Raw genomic sequence first — 24,229 nt, 5'->3', positions numbered from 1 at the left:
ATAACACAGTAACTCAACATACAGCTGTCTGGCATTTTGACAGTACAATAACCCATAATTCTTTCTGCCACTCAGCACTTCAAGGTTAGCATTTTGTAGTTTGCTCTCAAGGAGTATTCATTTAAATTTTCAAGAAGCAAAGAGTTGAATGCTGTCTTATACTGCTCTTTTGATTTAGTTTTTATTTACTTTTCTATTGTATTTCATTTTTTTAATCCGTATGTGTGTGTATATATGCGTGTGTGTGTATCTTTTAACCTGCCTCTATCCAGGAGATCTAAATCTATCATCTAAATCTTGTATTTTCAGAATACTGAAGGCAGTGAGTATAGCAGAACATCCTATAGTACGAGTTTATCATGCAATATTGGAAGCATCACATCCTCTAGTATACTGCAAGGGACCACAGAGTGGCTTAGTTGTCAGTAATCTTTCCATAGGAAAATGTGGAGTGAATCAGCGGCTTTTGGGAAGATTGCTTCCAGTTCTAAACTTAAATCATGAGATTTTGGTGCAAATGGCAGTTGGGAAATTTGTAATGAAATATTTGGCCAAAGTTCTGTTTGTGAACTTAATGTAGCTTCATCTTGTAGGAATTGATTTGTAGAGTGAGTGAATGCTTAATGTTTGGCAAATCCTTCAGTCCTATGTACTGTCAGATATAGAGAATGACTTCAACTGAGTTTATTTACAGGAGTTTTTCAAACTCCTCAGTGACAAAATAAACCATTTTTTTTACAACAGGGAATTTCTGTTGCGAAAGTGGGGATTAGTAAGTAAAGAGAGGTCCACAATGGAAATAACGTTAATATTGTAGATTTTGGTGCAATAACATATTTTAAATTTTCGGTGCTAGTTATTCCTTGGGTAAATGTTCTGGCCTGCATTGATGCATATCAGTATGCATGTCCAAAGACCTTCTGCCATCTCAAACTGAATTTCTGGGCAAAGGAAACATAGAAAGATAAGATTCTGATTTTTCTTTTTTTTAAAGAATCTGACTCAGGCAAGTTGATAGAATTGTCCCATTAAGACGCAACCTGTGCCTCTGTTTTCCCCACCTTATATGTACAGATTCATGGCTCAGTAAAGACATTTAGTGAAGCTCTGTGTTATTTTTGCAAAGATCAACATATTAAAACCTGACCTAAACATATTAGAACCTCAGAAACAACAGTGCTATAGGCACTAATTTTCTGGGTATTTTGAACTTAGGCTTGCAAGCCACAGTATGTGTATTTATGGTCACAATGATTACTATATTGGAAAATATTTAGGTTTTGTTATTAGTAAAGAATTAGGTTTTGTATATTGCAAGTGAATGCAATTAAAAAAATAGAAATATACTGTAGTTTAGAATACATGAAAAACATTACTTTTGTTATTAAAAAAGAATGTATATATTTCCATGTATATTCTCCAAAAACAATTCTCTGGGTATAAAGAATTGTTTATAGCTTTTAATAAATAATAATAATAAAAAAATCTCAACATGTATTACTAGCATGTTTGTGCATGTACAGAGTATAAATGTCCTAGAAACACACACAGATACATTAAGTGGATTTTTTTTTCTTTACTGTAATTGCTTTTCATATGGTCCTCAGAGGAATATTATCCAATCTCTTAAGTCTTGGGAAAACAGGGTAATTTTTGAGTGTTTTAAAGGAGCAATTTGACCAGTTTTGACCAAAAGAATTGTCAGTAGCATATCTGAATAAACCAAGGTGAAATTAAGAACTGTTTAAAATGCACTGTTTAGAAACAGTCAACCTCTATATTACTGCTGAGTTTCTCCTGAACACACTTAAACTTTTACGTGCTTGCTCCTTTCTTCCTTTTGGCTGTTTTTTCCATCCAGTTCTTGAGAGGAGCTGCAGACTGGAAAAGAGAAGGCACACACCGAAAAGATTTAACTCTGTAACTTAATAAATAAATAAGTTCTTACTTAGTGGTACAAATAACAGAGATTGAATACCATTACAAAATGTGCCTGAATAGCTAGGTGAACTGGTTGTACAGGATGAAGGCAGCTGATAAAATCACACAACTCTTGCTGAAGTGCAGCATTACAACCTCTTGAGGCATCAAGCTGTGGCTGGTGCCTTATTCAAGGAGAAAGGCCCAGCGGAGAGTGTGAAACACAGCTTAATGGGACTTTGTGGTGGTCCCTTCCCTTCTACGCCTTTGCTTTGTCTTTATCTGTTGCTGTCTCTCTTACTGTTATTTTTTCCAGTTATTTGCAGAAGCTTTGATTGCTTATTTGCTCTTTCTATTGTTGCTCTCTTGGACAGGCTTCCCTCCTTCTGCATCTCCTCTTTATCTTCTGGGGAACATCCTTTCTGCTTCAGGGTTTTCTGTCCTTTGAGCAAGATTTGTGCATGACAGTGAAGATGCTGGACCTCAGGATGTTGTAAGTGATTGGGACATGCATGTATATGTAATTGCATGGCAGGATGATAAGCTGGATATAGGGCATTTGTCAAGAGGGTGTGGAAGCACTGCCTTGCAGATAACGGGTGTGCTTCTTATCAGCACTGCAGTAGAAAGAATGTAGATCCTGACTTGAGAGAGAGCCCTGTTGAGGCAGGTACAGTTGGTCAGTGGGTGAAGACACTGAGCTGTGTCTGAGATAAATGGACAGAGGGGGTTGTAGCCATTCACTGAAATACAAAAGATACTGCTGTGAGGGTGTCACAAAAGGTATCGTAGGTCTGTTTAGAGGCCTCTTGCTTTTTCGGTTAATTATGAGACTAGTTGGAAATCTCCTGTATGTGGAAGATGTCACTTGTTGGTTTTGTTTTGTTTTGGTTTTGGTCAGCAATTTTTGCTTTACTCTGTGGTGTTCTACATAACCTACTCCTTATTTTTTTCACCGTCTCACAGAGAACACTTTGCCATCTATATGACCCCCTTAAAACTGTGCGTAAGATAAAAGAAATTTGTTCACATAAATAGTACTGGAATGGGCAGAAGAGCAGGTACACATTTTGTCTGCTGCTGGAACTGTAGTTCGCAAATCTACAGGAATACTTTTTTTTAAAATTTTTGTTTGGATGAGTAATTACATGTTCCAAAGGGTTCAGCTGATACATTTATTCAGCTCACCTGGCAAAAACTCCTATCCCATCAATATGTCATCACCATTTTGATTTCCGATACCTTTCAGATGTTTAAAAAACCTTTGCCTACTATTCTCATACTAAGCCTATATGTTAGTTAACTCTGAGAACCTGTCACATCATGTCTTGGAAAATTGATTATGAAAGCATTGACTTAGTGTTTTGTGATGCACTTGGCTACCAGAAATAGGCTTTAAGAAATAGATGCCAAATGGAAAACAAAAATTAAAAAGGAAAACATTGTAGAGTGTGGATTTTTAAAACATATATAATTATATGTTTCTTGGATGCCTTTTGATTGATTAAAAACAAAAATAAGTTGGGAACAAAGCAAACCTTTAAGTGTGTGCCTGCAGTTGCTTTCCTTCAAGTAATTGAATACAGGATTTCTTCTCTAACCCTGTTCCAGCAAGAATATGCACTGCTTAGGTATTCATTTCAGTGGCATTGACAATACTGACAATATAATTGACCTAAAAAGTTCTGGATTTCCTGTTAATGCACTTTAGAAATGTACATCAACTACAAAAAAAATCATTTCTATCTACATTTCACTTGATTTCCATTTTCAAGAAAGGAGGTTTCATCATTATTATTCTATTTGAATAGCACTGATATCTTGAGAGATGGAAGGAGACTTCTATTGTATGCAGGAGTACTTTATTTCGATATTTTCTTTGTCTGATTATACATGATAAACACACATTAGTGACATTCCGTGCATGTTTTGAAGATAAATGGGATATCTCTTTAAACCATTCCTGACACTTCGTAACCTGTGGGCTTAATGGCATATTCTTTCTTTGATTCAATAATTTGTCTGTCAAAAAAGCTGTGCTGACATTCTCGTTGTTGTGGGACTGAAATGGAAAGAAATCTCTTATCTTTAAGATAATTTTTGAAAAATCGAGGTGAACATTTTAGGATAAAAATGTTTTAAAAATGATTTCAGTTGGAAAAAAAGATGTAAGTGTTGACATTATACCAACTGCTAGATGGCAAGTGATAAAAGGAAGAATGTTATCTAAAACTGTAAGTCCCCTTGAATTAATTAGGGAATGTGTGAAATCTTAGAAATGAAGACAGTTTCTACTACTATGCCTTGCATAAGTATTAGTCCTGTCAAATGACTGGCAACTTTTAAAATAATGGACTATAGATGTAGCTTGGAGAATCTGTTTTACTGAACCTATGTCTGTTCTATGTCTGTTCTCTGTGTAGAACATACTAATATATAACTTCACAAGTGAATATGTACTTGTATATGTGTATTGTCTGTGTATGTATTGATACCTGTGTGAATATACTAGTATGCTGTAGACTTGGGACCATATTACTTGTAGGACTGATGCAGAGAGGATTAGTTCAGACAGGATATGCACAACCCTTTCATGTTTGTTTGTTTTCTAAGCAATCTCCCTTCTAGGATGCCTGCATGTGTAATGTGGAAAATGACCCAAGCTCAGCATGCAACAAAAAAAGTCTCTCCTTAACCCCCAGCTCTTTGATTTCAATCTAATCAAAAAAAAAAAAAGGAACAATAGCAGAGGCAAAAGGTCCAAGCAGTTCCATATGATTGCGGAAGCTGCCTTCATCTTTTGAGAGTTTTCACTTTCGTCTTTCAGCTGAGCAGGTTGGTTTGGGTTTCCATTTTTTTTTACAGACATGACAGACCTTGTGATTATAATAGTTTTAAACTGAAAATATTATGCTTCTGTGGGAGGTAGTTTAGACAACAGGGTACCCAAGAGTACTAAGTAATGCTCAGGTTTTCCTTTCTAGGTTCTTTTCAAGGTCCATTTTTGGCAATGAGCCCTCCTCAGCGCTTTTTCCAGAGCTCAGGATTCCTCAGAGCTCCTGTCAAATGTGCCTCCGGCTGGATGGCTGACTAACAAGGATTGATCTTGCACAGGGTGTCTGCCTTAATTTGTCTTTCCTGATGATTAGTCTTGTCCCGTTTACGTTGGAATTGTGAAAGGTTGACCTGCTGACTGTAGCCGATAAGTTACAATTTGAGGGTGAAGCTCCTTGGTTCACTGTGCTTGGGAGGGCTGGAGAGCTACAATGTGTTTTGAGATGCTTGTCACTGTGGCAGAGCATCAAAGAACCAGGTGGTTTAAATATATCAGCCAACCAGCAGACCTGCTGGCACAATATGTGGAATTGATAGGGAAGGAGCAAAAGTGATACCGACCTGTTGTGAATTAGAGGGGGAATAACAGAATTTCTTGGAGTCCTCCTTTTCAAGATTCATGACAGGTAGGGTAGTCAGACTCTTATCTAGCTGTGCTCAAAGGCAAAGAGGCAGTATAGTTTCAGCAACAGACATAAACCAGACCAAAAGCTCTCCATCAAATAATTTTCTCAAAAAAAAAAAAAATCAAAAAAAGAGTAATTAGAAAAAGTAATTAAAAATATGCAAGGGCAATGTTTGCTTAAAGAAAACCAGGGCATTAGCGATCAGAACACTGTACTGAACTTCATCCACTCAGAGTTTGCAATTTGTCTACCCTGTAGCTGCCACCATTGTAAATTCTAGTTACAGTGCTTTCTAGATGCCCTCTGACAGCTATTGTGAGAGCTCTTGGTCAGTCTCAGCAGAAAGGTATTCTTGCTCATTATGCTTTCACAGGTGAACAGCAATTCTCAAGATGGGGATAGCTCTTGGGGATAGATGGGGATAGATAGGGCCTAATCAAATAATTTATAATATTGCTGTATTTAGAAATCATTAAATTTGTATTGCCAGCCTGACAGGCTTCTAAAGTTTATGAAAATGGCTCTCAACTCTCTAGTAACATTGATCCTGACTGTGAAGTTATAAGGTGTGCTAACATTTGCAATTAGTCCCTTTGTTGTAATATGTGATACATTACTTTTAAAATAGAAGGGTGTATTTAGGATAGTTATTTGCAGATAACTTACCTATAAAGGGCAAAGGTGGTTTTTCCTAGTAGCAGGAGAGAATCTAAAATGTGTGGTCATGTTATGAGATTTCATTGGCAGACTCTGAAATTATTTGCAGATTTTTGAGAAAGCACAGTGGCATATTTACATGTGCTGTGACTTTTCCTTCACAGTTCTTTTTCATCCAAATTGAATGGACATCTAAGATATGAGGACTTTGCAAAAGTGTGTTAGATATGTGATACTTGGGAAAAAGGTGGTAGCTTTATTGACAGCGATGAAAACGGAAAAATCCAATTCAGAGTGCTATCACCATCAATAAGCAAATGTTTACTTTTCCAAGGTCTGACATCACAAATATTAATCCTTAAACATTTACTTCCGAGTTAAGCAGTAAAATTTACTGGTAAATTGATACTGAATTTTTATAACAACAGTAACCGAGATTAGTATCAATGTAAATGTTATTGTAAGCTCATCTATTTTTAATCTTTTCCAGTTTGAACCAGAACTGGTGTTTAGTTCCATCAATATGAAATAGTAGCAGATTGTATATTGAAACGTTCCGGAATGAGACAAAAGCTGTTGATCTGACTCCATATTAAACCTTGGGCTATTATTGCAGCCATGTTAACAGATTCCACTGATGTGAAATGGCCTGCATAGGGTTGACTGATCTGTCTTTGCACTAACCAACTGATGAAGTATTCAAATAAAATGATCACTCATAGATCCCTCAAAGAAGGAGTGGGGGAAAGAAGAGGGAGGGGGAGCTTTGCACAATAAACAAAGCAAAAGCACTCAATCCTTTTCAAAGACTTATAAATATTTAATAATCATCTGTCTACGGACAATCTAGAAAAAGAAATCTTTAAATAGACTGTTCTAAAGGCCAAAACCTGAATTTTAATTGAGGTAGTTTGAAGTATACATTAGTCAGTCTGGCTTTTCCTTGGCTGTAAAGGCAATTTCTTCCTGGGGTAGGGAGTGAATCTTTCCAAATGTAGCTATGATAACTGTAGGCAGATTTGTTATTGTTAAATTGCATTTGTGTTGTGGCAAAATAATGCTGCATGAGAGTATTTTTTTTGCTACTGTAAAAATAGTTTTAGGCCGGTCACTTCTGTTTTGCCTGGAGGCAAATCTCAGCTGCTGTAACCGTGTACAGAAAATTATATACGTATATATGTATATAACATGTGAAATGGTGTGCTCTTTAACAACATTAACAAGTTTTTAAGAACTGCCTTTATTCTCCCCATCCTTTCTCCTAGGTCATATTACTGAAGTCACCTGATTCAAGTGTCCCCTTGGATGAACCTCTCGTATCTCACACTAGCCAATTTCGACAGCCTAAGTGCTCAAATTGAGCCATTTTGTTCTCTGTAAAATAAACCCAGGTCCATTATGCGTGATTTTTCATTCACGCACCCCTCCCCTTCTCTTCATTTTCTCCCTCCTCTCGCTACTACAGCTCTGTGAATGTAGAGTGGCAACATTGTGAGGACCAGTGTTTTCACTCCAGGCATGTCAACTTCAATCTGCTGCGATTTGGTGTGAAATCTGTGCCATGGTGTGGGGCAGAAAGGTCAACCCCCCCCATAATTGATGTTGCTTATTCATCTGCTTCCCGTGTATTTTTCTCTCCACACACTGGCCTTTGTTTGGATAAATTGTTTGAAGATTTACTGTAGTTCTTAAAGCCTGAGAAGCGGCTCCTGCTGTACAACTTCAATGTCCCCGCTAGGCAGGAGGCTCAGCTAGGATGACACATAATGGCATTTAGACAGAAAGATCTTTTCTCCCGAGACAAAACGTAGAGGACATCTTCTAGCGTAACAATTAAGGCAATTTTCAGACTAATTTACTATGGAATTGCTTTGTACAGTCCCCTTGTACACTGATATTTGATATGTTAATTGCTATGAAAAGCTGAAATATTATTTTGAAGGATTTATAAACTTCAGCAAGTCGACATATACATGGAGAGGGTGAGAAGGCAGGAGCAGAGAGAAGAAAAACTTTGAATAAACGTGATGATTTAAATTCCTCATAGGTACTTTTTAGATTATTAAGGAAAACCCTCAATGATCATAAAGAATCTGAATGCAGTAATTTATTGTATTTTGGGTCATCAACCTTTGTTCTGCTTATGTTAGCAAATGGCTTCATTTGAGGAAGGAAAAAAGAAGTGCTGTTTAGATACTTGGGGGGGGGTCTTACTGGAGGTTTGAAAATTAGTTTTAGTAAATAGAGTAATATCAAATTTCCTTGCAATTTCAGGTTTCCAGAGAGCATACGTGTAAGTACTTTTGCCCTGTGGTAATAAATGCAAGGACATACACCTACAAACTTTAAAGAAAGTCTGTGTCCTTGTGGCTGTAGTCCTGAAAAGTGTGCATAATTTACTGAAAGAAATCCTCAAAAATAGGAGAAACGTTTGCTTCTTTAGTAAAGAAAAGAAGGAAAAAGCTTTATCACCTAGTAATCCTGCCTGTAGATTGAATAAAATAGTTTGAAATCATTGTTTTGATTCCCATTTGACTGAAGGCTAGAGTAGCTTTATTGGTTAAGCTGTTAAATCTGCTGTGGTTTAAACACCTTTTTTTCCTTTCCACCCTTGTTTCAATTGACCTTGAAATGCATTATCTCATCCTTTTTTATTTTTCAGAAGAAAATGTCTATTGCATCAGATCATTTGAAGCTGTCTTAAAACACTGAATAAATATGCTTTACTACTATTCTTCTAATATTTTCGAGGATAATACGAAAGTATAATCCATGAGTGTTTCTTTTGCGATCTGCTAGATGGTGCCGACTCCACTTGGTGATTCACTAAGGACATTCTGTCTGCAAGTAGTAAGCAGAGTGTAAGATGTGGGAGGCACCCTGAATACTCTTTGATTTAGTTGTAGAATACAAATAAACTGCATCTGGAAGAACACCCAACACTTTCTTACCTAACGTGGCAATGGTAAGGTGTTACAATTCTAAATAAATAAATAAATAAAAAAATCATTACTTTGTTCAAGAATAATGGATTAAAGAAAATCCTTTTAAAATTGAAAGCAATTGACAGCAAAATTCAAATAACTGAGGTTTTATAGAATGCCCATTACTTGGGATCTAGAGCAGGTTTATGGTAGTGCATGCACCTTAAAAGCAAATCTCTTGTGCAGTCGTACTTGTTTCATTCTGAGTGTAACTCCATTCATGGGCTAAAAATCTTACTAGCTTCTATTTCAAGCTCAATAATGTTACCACGATATTTTTATATGAATAACTTGCTTTTGCAATATCTTCTTGTTATATGTCTGTCATAATGAATTTGTGTGAAAAGTGTGTGCAAAAATTCTTGTTATATAATCTGTGCATATCTTAGTATCAGCTGTGGCATTTATTTTACGGATTTGGCACTTCTGTATATTCTTATTAGTCAAGTTTCATTTGTGCTCATTCTTTAAATTAAAAATGCCTCTCATTACTTGAAATCTTCTAAAATAATGCACGTAGTCTGTCATTTTTAAAACCGCCAATATACATCAACAACTGAAATTTCACTTCCTTTTTATTCTTCTTAAATAATACAAATGCAGTCTTGGATATATGTGAAATTTAGAGCAACAATAAATCTGAGATTCCAACATCAGTAAGAAAATAATTGTTTCATACAATCCACTCAGTTTATTAGACAGTGTGACCATTAAAGTACCAATGCAAAGCATCTGTAGCATTGAAAAAACAGAAACATACCTATGTATTTTTACATATATTCCATTTTGAAATATTGGGGAAGAATCATGGTAATCTAGAGGTCTGCAAACAAAAGTTAAATGAAACACTACAGAAATTATACCTCTTTTAGCTTCCTAGCTACTTTAATAGATTCTGTTCTTGTTCCTTTTAATAGACAAAAAAAAAATCCAATTTATTTGCATTGTTCTTCCTGCTATACTTGGAATATAACCTTACAGCGTAAGGCTAATTTCTTATCTCCTTTCCTCGTTTAGAAGTGGTTGGAAAACCTAAAAATATATTACCTTTTTGCAGGGCAAATATATTACCTCTTTGCTTTGCTTTTCCTATTGGGAGAAGAAGCAATATTTGAATTTATTTAGGTTTATTTTTAGTGAAATGGCAGCTATAATGCAGGGATAACTGCTTCTTGTGTACTTCTGAAGTTATGTTATACGGGAGCTACACAATCTGATGGCCTGGATGGATGTTTTGCCAGGGCTCTGTTAGCTCTAAACTTTAAGTATTTTGGATGAGGCTGGATTAATGGGAAAATTAGAAACATACAGTGTGTTAAAGTTTGGGTGACTGGGTTTTCTTGAGAGCAGCCTTACCAAAACCGCCTCTACAGCTTCAGGACTAAAAGGCACATATCTCATGCTCACTTGTATGCTTTATTGTTATATGTTTATACATGCCTTTTCTTTGTGCAAATAATGAATATGAGGAACATGGAGAGATTTTTTTTTCTCAGGCAATTTAGACCTAACAATTGTTGAAAAGAAAGATACTATTTTTTGACAAGTTTCTTTAGTGATATGAAACATACATTAAACAGTTTTTTATTTATTAAAAAAAAAAAAAGGCTCATTGTATATAAATATATGGGGCTACAAATTTGTCCTGTAGTTAGAACACATGGCAAGTATGGAGACTAACTACATTCCCAAATTGTGAACTTTTAACACTCCAAGTAATAAATATGGCATCATAATTGATGTCTATCTATTACTAGTTCGAACCCTGTTTACTCCTGTAGTCTTTGTAATTCCTATCAATTTTATAAGTGCTAGGTCAACTCACATTTAGATGGTTTGTTGCCTTGCATACATCTGTGCCCAACTTTTATCGCTAGTATTAAGACACATGCATCACACTTTGGGAGTAGGGTTAGTTGTATTTGTTTAAATGAAGTTGAATTCAGTGTTGTTGAAAAGTGCCAGACTGACAACTTCTGAAGATGAGCTCCACGATCTCTATGGAGCAGGGAACAGAATTGCTTTGCTTTACTGGTGAACCTCTGCCCTGACCTTGGACACATCACTGTTAATAATTAGACAAGTTTAGTCTCCAAGTTCATTTTGAATCTGTCTTTTGCTTTGAATTTGATAGCAAAAGTACCAGATGAATTTGCTTCAAGAACCTCCCCACTTGCAGCTGGACTGAGACTGCAAAATACACAGTCACTTTGTCCATCAAATAGTCTTTAGTAACAAAGTAGGCAGATCAGTTTAGCTTGCTGCAGTTCTCCTTCTTGCCTTTCCTTTCAGGCCAATTTTGACTAGATCTTATCCCTGAATGGTGTAACCATAGCATTTCATGTGAGTCAGTGTGCCACAGAAGGGAAGGGGTGAGGTCTCATAGTAAAAGCAAAGAATGGGAATTTAAGAATGTAGCGATCTATACTCAGATTGGCTTAATTATTATGACACTGTAAAATTGCAAACTGATGGCCTGAGCTTGGCTTAAACCAATAATTTGGGGTCAAAAATTCTAGCATTGGAGTCCTGTTGTAACTGAAGTCACTCAGCTCAGCTGTGTCATTCTTCAATGGGTTAAAATAATGTATCTCCAAATAAGGCCCTACAGATTACAGATCCCTCCCCCCACTCCCCCCCCCCCCCCCCCCCATCTTCCAGCATTTTTGGTTTGTATTAAAGCTCATACAATACTGAATTATGAAAAAGTCCCTTGAATTATTTTGCATATGTGATATGTTTGTATTGACTGTATTGAATTAATCTTGGTTGGTGTAGTCCCACTGTGTTTTCAAAAGGTTGGGTCCATCCTTGTTTGCTTGTTAGCTTTTTTTCCCCCTTTTAAAAGTCTCACCCTGAATGAGTTTTGTAAATATTCAGTCTTGACTTCAACTTGCATTGCAGTGTCATCAATTATGACAGACTGCTGCCTCTTCTCTCCACTCTTCATCTTTTCCCTGTCAAAATGCACCCTTTGGCAGAATATTTTTCAAGGGCTAAATGTGAGTCTAAGGGAGTCACTGTCAAGGTATTTTTCATAATTTCAAAAATATTTTTCTCTCCCTCTTGTTTATAATTACCCCTTGGAAACTTCAAATTGAAATGTTTCTTTACTGGTTTTTCATCACATGCACACTGTACTGAGATGTCAGGGCAGATTTGAAGGTTATTAATGTATTTTATTTTATTTTTTTTTACCCTTTGGGGTGGGGAAGAAGCAGGTAGAAGACTTAGGATGCAGTATATGTAATGTATTCCCTCATCACACTCCCACCTCAGTCAATACTAAAGATTTTTATGAGTTCCGAAAATTCATCTGATATCTCTTGTGGGAGGGCTTTTCTTCCCTTCCTCTCCTTATATGTTAAAAGGCTAGCTGCTAATGGTCCTTGCATCCCATAGTAGACGACAGATGAAACCTTAAGGCTACAGCAACTGTTTACAGTCTGGAAAGAGTCTCAACTGAATACCTACGTAAGACAGTGACTTTTTGTCCCTTTTCTTTATTGATCTGATACCATTGGAATTTAAACCAATCCCCAGTTACCTAACAAGCTTGTAAAGTAGCCAAACAACTTTTTCTCATCAAGAAGTCTATCAGATGTTGTCATTTTACTTTTTTTGATCTATTTAGTAAATATTGAGATAGCTTCATTTCCAGAGTCTCTGAAGCATTAAACACGACACTCATTTTCCTTTTTTTGCTATAATATGTATGTTAACATTGCCTACTGTGCTGCAAGCATGTCATTTTATTGTGAGCTTCATGATTATGGATTTTCTTTTCCCTAAAGTTGCATCTCTAATTTTTTGCTCTTGAGAGAATTACAGCTATTGAGAAAAAGGTATCTCTGGTGAACATGAAAGCAGTTTGTATGTGCAAAACCAAGAATAAACATGAAAAGCTCAAATTAAAGAAGTGGCAGTAATTTTGCAGCTTATAATTTTAAAGGCAGAGTAATTATTTTGTACATTGTGGTGTTACTCATCCAAATTTGTCCATGAGAGTGGTCCTGTTGAAGTGATAGATAATTTGCTATAGTTTTAATCTCAGGCACCCCCCTTCTATATAGCCTTCTTCTCTGTCATCTTCTTTTCTCAGAATTTTTCTGTTTTTCAGGTGAAATCTCTTTCCTCATAAATTCTGATTACATAAGATGAGAGACCCAAAGACTCTCTCAAAAGTCTTTTGGTAATGTTAACCTAGCCTTAAAATCACTAGCTATTTTAGTACTAGGCGAGTATATGGGAGGTTGCTTCCATCAGATTACATTATTATCACCTTCTCAGTAGTGATGTAAAATGTTGTTCTGGCATATGGAAAGATACATACATACTTATATATTCACCTTGTTTTCATTAAATCCAATTTCCTCCATGCTATGGTCCAAATTCCAATTCCTTACAAATTTCAGAATTTGTAATTTAATTGGAATTTAATAATTTAACATTTAATAGACATGAAAACCTGTATTAACATACATTATGTTAATCGTAAAAATAGCTATACTGCTTCTAAAGACATCTCTGATGGAGGAGACTGTGAATATGTTTGTCTGGCTCTGACATCTGTCCAGATTTGGCTGAGGGCTCCACATGATCTGCTTCGCTTGTGTGTGCCTAAAACTAAGGTATGGTATTCTCTTAACTCATGTTGGTTCTGCAGGGATGGCCTCATGTTTTATGGTAATGGTGACTATGTGCTAAGAAGGTGAGGAGACTGGAACCACTACATTAGATGATTCACAGACTGTTTTGATTTTGCTTGCTTCATACAGTATTTTGAATGTATAACAAATTATTTGAAAGACTCAGGTCTTTCAAAAAAGGTAAAGGACCTTTTTTTCAGCATTTCCATGGCTGTAAGGATTATCCTAGCTCCAGCTTCTAAGACTACTATTGGATGTAGTGCATGCATAGAGGAGGAGTATGGCCTGCTGGTTGAAACAGGGAACTACCAGGATACCAATGTGTGCAATTCCTGGCCCTGTCATATAATTTCCATATGACCTTGGGCAAGATATGTCAGATAAAACTGACTTCACAGGGGCATAATAACACAAGCTGAACTGATGAGATTGTAGTGATTTTAGATCCTCTTGAGGAAAGTTACACAAAAAGAAATTACTACTGTAGTAGAAAAATTGTGAAAGTGAAGTAGAAGAGCTGGCACGAACAGGAGACAATTTATTGACTTTCCTTTCTGGCTATTTAAAAACTTTTCTAACTTAAGGTTAGGAAAGTTGGTGCACTGTCGCTTTGTTTCTGTCCTTGATACGCACGTGTAGCTCCCATTAGTGCCAGCAGGAGCCTTGTGCTTGCATCACGAGAGGAGAATAGACCCCTGTGCATATAATGATAAGTTAGATAGCCTCTTGTGGCTCTGTGTATGATTTCTGATCTATTGTGCCAGAGATACTACAGCATGAGAGAGAGCTGCTGTCATTTTCAATAGGAAGTGAGAACTTTAAGAGCTTGAGAACTGTCCTCTTTTTTGAATAGCACTTTTGCTGCATGAAGTGTAATTTATTTTTATCACAGCAGGCATAAAGCTTCCAGGTTTTCATAAAGAAAAATGATCCATATAGTGCTCATGTCGATTGAACGATCATTTGAAAACCTGTAAATTCAAAACATAGCCCTTTCTCAATGCAAAGCATTGTTCCTTTTTGCTGCAGCTTTTAGATTTTTTAATCTTGGACTTTCATTAGTACTTCAGACATACTATAAAACAGTGTTTTCATCTCAGTAATTATTTTTCCAGCCATCAGTGTGCTTGTAACAGGGCACATTATTTAATTATAGTAACAAAATCTACTTCAGACAGGACTTTCTCTCCTTTGAAAATCTTTCAAGGAGGTACTACCTAAACTATATTTTTAAACTAGCAAATGTGAATCAAAAATTAAAATTGGGGAAGAAAGGGGAGGAAAGGGTGGAAGGAGTGGGAAAGAAGAGAAAGAAATTGTTTGCATCTTACCTGATACACAAATATACAAAAAGAAAACAAAGCAAGACCTCTTATTAGTTCTACAACTTGTCAGTTGGATTAGTGAATGGTTGCCTCTTTCTCTTCTGAGAAAACACTACATCTTTAAATGATGCCCATTCTTAAATGTAGAAACCCCACATTGTATCTGTTAATGCATAATTGGACTGTCTTTTAATACAAGCATAGGCACTTGTTTCTGAATATAAACCCTGCACCTCAACAGGTCAGGGAGATAGTAAAAACCTGTTGTTTGGCTTTGTCTTGGGGAATAATGGAGTCACTAATCTACTTGATCTCTGAGAGTCAGATAAAGAAGAAAGTGAACGATGCATACATTTCAAAGATGGAAGGCACTTGTAAAAGCAATTTCTTTGGAGGGAAAAAGTAGAGCAAAGGCTGTTGGAAACCTTTTAATTAGTACTAATTACCTCAGCAGAAAACGTTGGAGGCTTGAAAGGATTTGTGTCAGCAAGTGAAAGATCAAAGATTGCGGCGCTCGCATTTTAATCTGTTGGCTATAAAAACGAATAAGGGGGTGGTAATGGGGCCCATGAGAATGACAACCCAGGTGGTGCAGGCCTTAATCCCTTCTTTACTGCTAGCGCCGGAGGCCTAGTTCCAATTACATAATAAGATGATTTAATTTTTGCTTTAATTTTAACAAAAATTACGTTTATTTTAGCCTTCAGTAAGGACAAGACAAGGTTTTGAGACAAAATCTTGTCAATTTATTTCTTTCAATGTTTTAAGTCCAGGCCTTTATTTAGCCATTTTTTCCTAAGTGGCTGAAGTTGCTGTGTAAAAGGCCATGAGGCAGCAAAAGTGCTTTGATGTGGTCTCTGGAAACGGAGAGGCACTGGCGACTCATGGTCCCTGTGACCGTGCTTGGAGGTACGGTAATGTGAGGACTGGGACTTGCTGCCTTAATTTTTTTTTATTTTTTAATTTTTTTTTTATTTATTTAAACTAATTGCGTCAGTAAGGACGAGTTCATACGCGTGTGTGCTGTGATACTTGACTTGTGTATTTTCTTTCAACATGCTACTGGCTGTGTTCACATTAGCATGCGTGAGGTAAATTGCATCTTTATTTTTGTGGCTTGAGCAAATTATGTGCACCTCAGAAATCTAATTGTCATCAGATTCCTCTATGGGCAAAGAGTGAGCATATGGCATAGTTTGAAGTTATGTTGATGACTGCAGTGTAGACTTCAAATGGATGAATTGATGTTTAGGAATCTCCAGCACTTCCACACAGCAAGGCCAACCATTTCACTGAGGGGAAGGCAGGTGCATTTTGAAGTGGCATCGGGTTTATGATTCAACTCAGTCAAGTGCTATCTGTACTCTTTGAAGAGGTAGGGTTTGGGTTTCTTATTAATTTGAATTTTATTAAAGGTTGTATTACTCACCCTCTGAGGATTCAAGCACAGTAAGTTGCAATCACTTGTGTGTTTCTTTTTACAGATAATAAGACTGAAAATCTGGAGGCCGTGGCAGCTTAAATAATCAGGCCTCTCTTCTTGGTTACATCTTTAAATTTTTAACTCAGTGTTTACTCAGCAACTAAAGCTTGAAAAAAACAGCTTTGATCTACAGACTTTGAGTTTTATATTGAGTTTTATGTTCAAAATATGTTAACTTAAGTGCGTATAAAATTAAAGAATTGCTTGATAGTGCATATAATAGCACATTCTCAGCCATTAGTTTATTCTACCTGTAATTCAGCATTCAATCTCCATTTCTTATGGTCTTTGTTTTTATTCTGACATGATAGAAAATATGGTTGATTCTAAAATAATGCTACTTAGAATGACCTCTTCTGGTTCCTCAGCTGGCTCTGTATGTGTTGGTATGATGGTAAGACATGAAAGAAAGAAGATTTCAAAGTTCAGTGTTGTCTTCCTTTTGCTTCCCTTTTCCTAACCTGTAGTGTATGTTGTCTTCAAGTATGCTGTGGAGAAGCTTGTATCTCTTTGTTAGACATGGAAAAAACTCCATCCCAAGCCTCTTTCCAGGGCAGCATAGAACATTAACACTAGCTTCTTTTTTCAGTGTGACTCTTTCCTGTCAGGGCACTCCATCACTGACCAGCGTAAGCATCCCTGAGAAGCTGCTCAGGAGGACACAAGGTGCTACAGGATTTTCTGCTGCTTCGGGAGTCTTTAGCGTGGTTCCCTTGCTCTGTAAGGTGATTGTAGGACTTTTTGTATTGCTCTCAGGTGTGAAGCATATTTGAATAAGTACAGGCACCATGACAACTCGAAGTGTATTTTGTTATTTGCTCATCATCCCCTCCTTCATCCATAGTCTATCAAATACATGGTTTTGTATCTTTTAAAGGTGGGATTTATACTGGACTGGACATTCCTAATCAGATTTCATGCAATTTTACTAATTTAGTGATGGGGAGGGGAGAGGAGGCACCACTAATAAACCGACCCCAACGTTAGATTCTCTAGTCTGTCCTCTTGGGCTGTAAGATTATCACCTTCTACTTTTTCCTGCCTATTTTTTATATGGTTCGATTTTAAATATACTTGCTGTGTAGCAATGCAGCGCCATTACTCTGACAACAGGACACTATCCAGAATTTTCTGAGGTGTGTCTTCCATTTTTTTAATGACCTATGAATTGAAAGAAATGTCCACCCTGTCCATTTCTAGGAAATTTTATTTGCTCACATTTTCAAGAGTGACAATCTGTCTTTTCAGAGGTTGAATTCTAGCATGTTCTTTTGAACAAATGCATTTAACTATTTAATATTTGCTTCCATTCCTGAGGTAATGTGTTGATATCACTCATTATTTTGCATAATATGAGCAATGGGAAAAATAACTAAAATAAAAATAAAATGAACATTAAAAGTAAACTAAGAACATTCTTTGTTTTGACCATGGTTTTGCTGTTTATTTATGTAAAAAGTTATGTAAACAATGTTAGTGCATATTGCAGGAATTGTTTAATTGAAGTGTAAAAACAAAAACAAACAAAAACCAACATTGACTAGAGAGAATTAATGAACAGACTATATTGAAGCATTATCAGAAATTAAGATCAGGGAAGGTTATAAGCACATGCTTATCTCTGAATTTGAACTTATATATATAAATCTTTACAGGATTACCATAAGGTCCAATTGTACACACTAAAAAAATTGTACAAACAGTCCTGGGCAGTAATCATGCAATGCTGTTTGATTGAGTCCAGTGTGTGGTAATGATTCCCAAAAGTCATGGGGTGTTTCCTTGCTTTCTGCTCTTTGCAAGGGTGATTTATGAGTTTACAAGTTCCTTCCAAAACTCCATAATTGCCTCGACAGTTCCCCAGATGGACTGTATCCAAGCTGGTATAAAACAGTACTCGTTGCAGCTGGGCCTTCTAATTCATCTTGAGTTTGGTACAGGACTCCTTGTTCTTATTGTCTTTATTTAGATTTGCTGCCTCTCTAGAAACACTGCACCCTGTTAATTGGTACTACCTTCTCCTCAAACACCAGATATGCCTGAAAGCAAAACAAACTTACATTTAGTAAGACATAACCATAAACTTTTAGTTTTAGGAGTAGAAACAAGAACAAATACAAAACTTGACCCATGAATATACTTAGCACCTTTGGAATTGCTGAATCCATCTTCTCTAGGATTCCTGAAATGGCTTTTGGGAGATTCTGCTTCAGATCCAGGTGTCTCAGCAGTGCATCTTCTCAGTTCTGTCACCATCCGATTTAGTGCTGTCTCTAGCTATCCCTTCTTGCCATCCTTGGAGTTAAAACCAGAAGCTTTGGTGATGATGCTTGGAAACTGATGGTGATTCTATTTCTGCTTTGTATCTACTGAGTGGCTCCTCCTTCCCCCAAACGCAGCTATTTTCTCTTTCTTCCCGAGGGTGTCAAAATGGCTAGATTCATGCTACTGCAGCTGGACTTGTTCTTCTGTATGGGATTCAAACTTCCTGCTAACTATTATATAAGACATATATACATTTCACAAATGATCTCTGGTATGCTGCTAGCTTTCTAGAAAAAAAAGATGAAACAGGATATAACGTTAACACAGATGACAGACCCTGTAACGAAGTTATTTTGTTTAAACAAGCCCATGAAGAAGTGTTTCCCCTCTTAGGGCTTTTCTGGTGTTGCAAGCTTCCACTTGCATAGTATACAATTCATTAGAGATTGCACAGACATCAGGGAAAGAAAAGGCTGTCTCTATTTCTTGTGTATACTTGCATTTTAGAATTAAAGCACATCCATATGGGAGACGTACTGTTTAGCAGTTAGGTAGTCTCCTTGAAAGGATTCTAGTTACTCTTACTCGATTCAGTTATATACATATATTCTATGCTTTTATCCTAAGTTTTATGGATCCAATAATCTGTTTACTCCCTTTTGGGGCTTAAGTGCTAGTTACAATAAGGAAATCCATTACAAATAATGCTTTGAATGCAAAAAGAAACATAGAAGATTAAAGATGAAAATTTGCCTTACACTCTGAGATCACTAAAAGATTTTTAAATATACACTGAAAGTTAAATTTCCTAAACTGTTATTAGATGCCTAAGTGATTTGATCTTTTTAAGGCACTAATCTCACAGCTTTGTATTTTGAGGTTTATCAGAACTGTTGTTTGCTTGGTACATTTTAAAATAAAAGTACTCTAATTTCAAAACTAGAAGTGTGGCTTTCCAATACAGACAGCTGTCCTAACATAAAACTTACGCCTGCAAATCTTGAACAGAGATTTTTTTTGCCATCCATGAACATTTTTTGACTGATAATTTACCTTAAACTTTTAAAATACGCTGCAAATTTAGCATATAAATTTCTTTTGAGCCTGAAAAAATAAGAAAATTTTTAAATATTCAGAAGCTTGTGTGAACAATTTTGTTGGTGTAATTGATAAAAAACTAAACAACAAGAACAACAACAAACACTTCTTGCAGTAATCAGAAGTGATGTCATTTTTGGAAGCTTATTAACAGTGGTTTACATGTTGATTCAATTACTCATTTTTGTTTGAGAAAATGCAATTTAAGTTGATTGTATATATATGTATGTATAAAAGTAATGCAATGAATCTCACTTCAGTGCTTTGTTAATTTAAATATGCATTTAAGCATTTCAGAGACATCAGCCTAAGGATACCTTTGAGCTTTTAGAAGAAGGTGAATATTGTGTCTGTTGAGTTTTAATTCTGTTATCTCTTGCCACCATGAAAATAAAAATAAAAACTTTTTAGAGGAATATTCTTCGTAACGCATTGTTTGCTAGGAATATTCTTAGCAAATCTATGTAAGCTGGAACATATATTTGCTTGTAACAATTTTTGTGTTATCTGCAGATAGTTTTTAGAAATATTAATGTTGAAATCTGAAATATTTTATTCTTTTCCTTTTTCCCTCTTCTCAACAAATTTATTGCAAAAATAAAAAAAATATATATATATCAATCTACTTCATTTTATTTTGCTGTCCAGCTCCAAAGTATTCTGATGATCCTGGTGTGGCCTTTAGGGAGAGACTCATCAAACATAGGCAGACAGCTCCTGTGTCTGGTAACAAAGTCTGAGGAGGTCAAAACTATCCCAACAGGCCTGAGCAGGTCAGTCAGAGGCAAATGTTGGAAATAAAATTTGGTGGGGAGGAGAGTAAGGGGCCTGGGTCAAGTCCTGTTCAAAAAGTCAGCTTTGTCAAAAGCTTCAGTCACATTCTTACCTACAGGCAACCTTTGCTGATCCCAACTCATTAATCGAACTGGAGAGCCGTCTTGACCCTGGCTCCTTCCCTTTGAAGTGTGGTGTCCTCTGCAGCATGAGGAAATAATTTGCTGCCTGATTCAATGAGCCATCAGTAGAGCCAGCAGACCTAATGACATGTGAGAATATTAACCTCCTACCATGAAGAGCTGTGAATCTTGAGAGGCAGTCTATAATTCACACAGCACTCCTGAGCCTTCCCTTTCTGTCTTATTCTTGCACTCACTTTCTCACTCACAGGGAGAGACAGGAGAGACCCTCTTGTCGTAAAACTTTATTTTCTTCACTAGTGGGAGCCTTACTGAGCTGCTTGATAATGAGTTACTTTCCTTTTGCAGTTGGATAAAATTTATACTGAAAACTCGACATCCATCTTGCATATAATCATTTCTGCTTAAAATATGACACAGGCTACATAAGTGACATCAAGGGGGTGGTAATCTGAATACTTAAAGTAGAGGATTTTGTGTTTCTTTATTTATTTTTCATCATCAAAGGAAAATAGTAAAAACAAGCAAACTAGCAAGCATGCATAAGAATGATGTTATTCTGTATGATGAGTTTTCTAGCTTTCCTTTATCAAGCAGATCTTTCTGCAGTCTGCCTCTTTTTTTGTCTTTCTGTCTGTCTCGTCTAGCTTTAGAGAAGAACAGTTCTGCCTGGCCAAGTACTGTGTTACATGCACACAAAAGGGTGTGTTCGTGCCCTTAGCATCTTTAACAAAGAAATAGATCGTTGGCCTAATCTTGCTGCTTTAAAAGTCAGGACTGATTTTTCTGTTGTTGACTTCTTCAGCATTTGCAGTCACAGATTCAAGTCTGAATGTCTGGTAAGGTTCAGAAAGTGAGCCACGGCTGTTCATGTGGCTAAATAGTGAGAAAGGAAAGCAAAAATGGTCCTGTGTGTATATGCTACTCACCATGAGAATCGTGATAATTACCAGAGTATAAAACCGCCCATATACAGTAAAATACTGTATGGGTGGCCTTTGGTGTTGTGTTTGAGTGTTTTTTGTTTGTTAGCTTTTCTTTTTTTTTTTTTTTTTGGTAGTGCTGGCTGGTGCTGCGTAAGGTCAGAACAGAGGTTGTGGATACAGAGGGGAACAGTATCAGCTGGAAACTCATTTCCGATTTAGCAAATACGTGACCAAAAGGACTAGCACTGGCAATTAAGTCTTGTTTGTGCTAGAAAGTTTTGTTGTTTGCTTGTTTGTTTTTGCTATAGACATATTGACAAATTTTCAATATTTGGTGGAAACAGCTTGCAAAAGCAAATGAAATTGCACCGTGAACACTTCTGATGGTAAAAGATGTTTCTCCACTGGGAGTGAATGTTAGTGGTATAGTTGTACAGCCAAAACATTTCTGTCAGAAACAGCCTGCATTCAGTTGGGTTTTATTTAGAAGGTTATTTTGATTCTGGAGGGCTGTTGGTAAAATTATTGGTTTGTTGTATGGAGTAAGATACTATGCAAAGGGGATAGAGGAAATAAGGGAGAAAAAGTGCAGGGTAGGTAGCAGAAAGAAAGAATAAATGACAGTTATATGCTGTGTAACAAGTGCTTACAGTGTCTACGCTATGTGCATATGTAGATCCCTGTGATTTTCAGTTGTTCTAAAGATATTTTATAACATCAAGAGACCCAGTGTTACGTCCATTAACAATTCTCTGCTATCATGCTTGAGCAGTCTATTAGTCGTTCTCACCTCTTAGAGCTGGTCACAAAGGCCAGTCCCCTTGCCTCTCTCTGCTTCATCTTTTTTATTAAGTTTATTAAAACTAGTCAGATTATACTTTCTTATGGCACAGGCTGCGCTTGGTCCATTCATTATGGTTTCTTATCTTGGCAGGCAATCTGAATTGAACGGCAGCTAGTCCATTATGCACATATGAAGCCCATCACTCCTCCAGCAATGGCCAATTCATCAAACATTTATCTTTTGCCCTCTGAGCAGTGCGTCAATTTGCTTGTCAATCCTCAGCCTTGGTTGTTGTGGAAGATGGGAGAAAAATTACTTTTCTTTTCCCCCTTCTCACTGAACACTAGTAGTCGAAATGGGCTTTACTCTACTCACTCTACAGGCTTGTTACTCCCCCTTCGCTGTGCAAAAGGGGAGGGGTCAGGTTACTGTCTGAACTGCGGAGTGACAGATTGATCCAAGATACAGCTTTCATTATGGCACTGCCTTTGTGCTTAAATTTGCTCATATTTCCATTATAATACTGTTTTTAGAAGGTTTATAAATAGCTTCTCAACTTAACACGTGGAATCGTGAAGAGCTTTTAAGAATAAATACATTTCTAGGGTTTTAGTTGTATTATTATTATTTTTAACAGGTAGATTTATAATTTTTAAACCCTGATTTGTTCTTTTTCTGTTTCTAATAAATTATATTTCCTTGAATTCTTCTGAGTTCAGGAAACAGCAGTTTCTTACATTTTCTTTTAATGAGTTTTGAGGCCATTTGTTTTATTGTGACTGAATTCCATGTTAAGACTGGGGGAAAACATGAAGCAAGAGACGTTGACATCCAAAGCTTTTCCCCTCAACTCTTCTATCCTTGTTATTTGTCATTCATACTTTCAGGAAATTTTAGCAGAAGGTTGCAAAGGCTATACTTACTGAAGTGGTGCATACATTGAACTGCAAGGAATTCCTAGTGGTGCTTTTTCCAGAATGCCCTTTGATAAAATATGAATGCTTGCAGTCACTTGCTCTATGCTGCGTAATTTTTAGCTGTGTCTTGCAAACTGTGTTTTGTTACATGCTACGTGCTCAATCATTAGATGACTAAGAGCTCATTTTGTAATCCATATTGTATTATTTTAAAATATTTTATATAGTTTATGTGAAAACTGGCTTGCCATAGGCTATATTATTACACTGATTGTCATTTTATTTAAATTTACACAAAATTGTAGCAGTAATATCATATAAAATCTTGGTGTGTTTGATCCTAAAGATGTAATATAAAAAAGTAGTTCAGCAAAAAAAAAGCTTGATATGAATGATATAGCTTGAGCTCTCTTGTTTGGATATCCTCTTGAGTAGAGCTGTATTAGACACACACAGTGAAATGTGAGACTTTGAGAGGTTAATTAGCAGAGAATTTAAGTCCCAACCCAGTCAGTCTAGTTGCTTCATAATAGAGTTAGACCAGAAATTATTATTATTATTATTTTTTGGCTAAAGTCTTGGTAGAAGAGAATGGTGGTTAAAGATCTCAATGGCTGACTCATCATATGGTTATGAGAGCTACTGGAAACTGTAATTGGGATTTGTAACTTACTTCACCAGGTATATAGTGCACCCTTACAAGGTACAGCTCTAACAGCTTATATTACATTAAAATTGCAAATTCTTCTTATTTCATTGCAAGACTTTGGACATATTGGCTGTGTTCATGCCTCCCTAACATATGTACTTGACTGAGCCTAACCTGAAGGTCTGCTTCAGCTT

General features: G+C 36.4%; 1 protein-coding gene across 5 annotated transcripts in view; it reads left to right on the top strand.

The window, feature by feature from the left end:
• LRMDA (leucine rich melanocyte differentiation associated) overlaps positions 1-24,229 on the top strand; it is a 712,994-nt gene that overhangs the window by 381,129 nt on the left and 307,636 nt on the right. The window contains exon 2 of one of the 5 annotated variants that reach the window (XM_067000861.1): positions 2,295-2,413. The exons of the other annotated variants lie outside the window; for them this stretch is intronic. Within the exon in view, the coding sequence (XP_066856962.1) occupies positions 2,382-2,413 (32 nt within the window). The 5' untranslated portion in view covers positions 2,295-2,381. The remainder of the gene's footprint in view (positions 1-2,294; positions 2,414-24,229) is intronic. 5 annotated transcript variants of the gene reach the window in all.

Source organism: Anser cygnoides, chromosome 7, assembly GCF_040182565.1.
Source record: "Anser cygnoides isolate HZ-2024a breed goose chromosome 7, Taihu_goose_T2T_genome, whole genome shotgun sequence".
Taxonomy (NCBI): Eukaryota; Metazoa; Chordata; class Aves; order Anseriformes; family Anatidae; genus Anser; species Anser cygnoides.
This window is presented reverse-complemented; position numbering and strand designations above follow the sequence as displayed.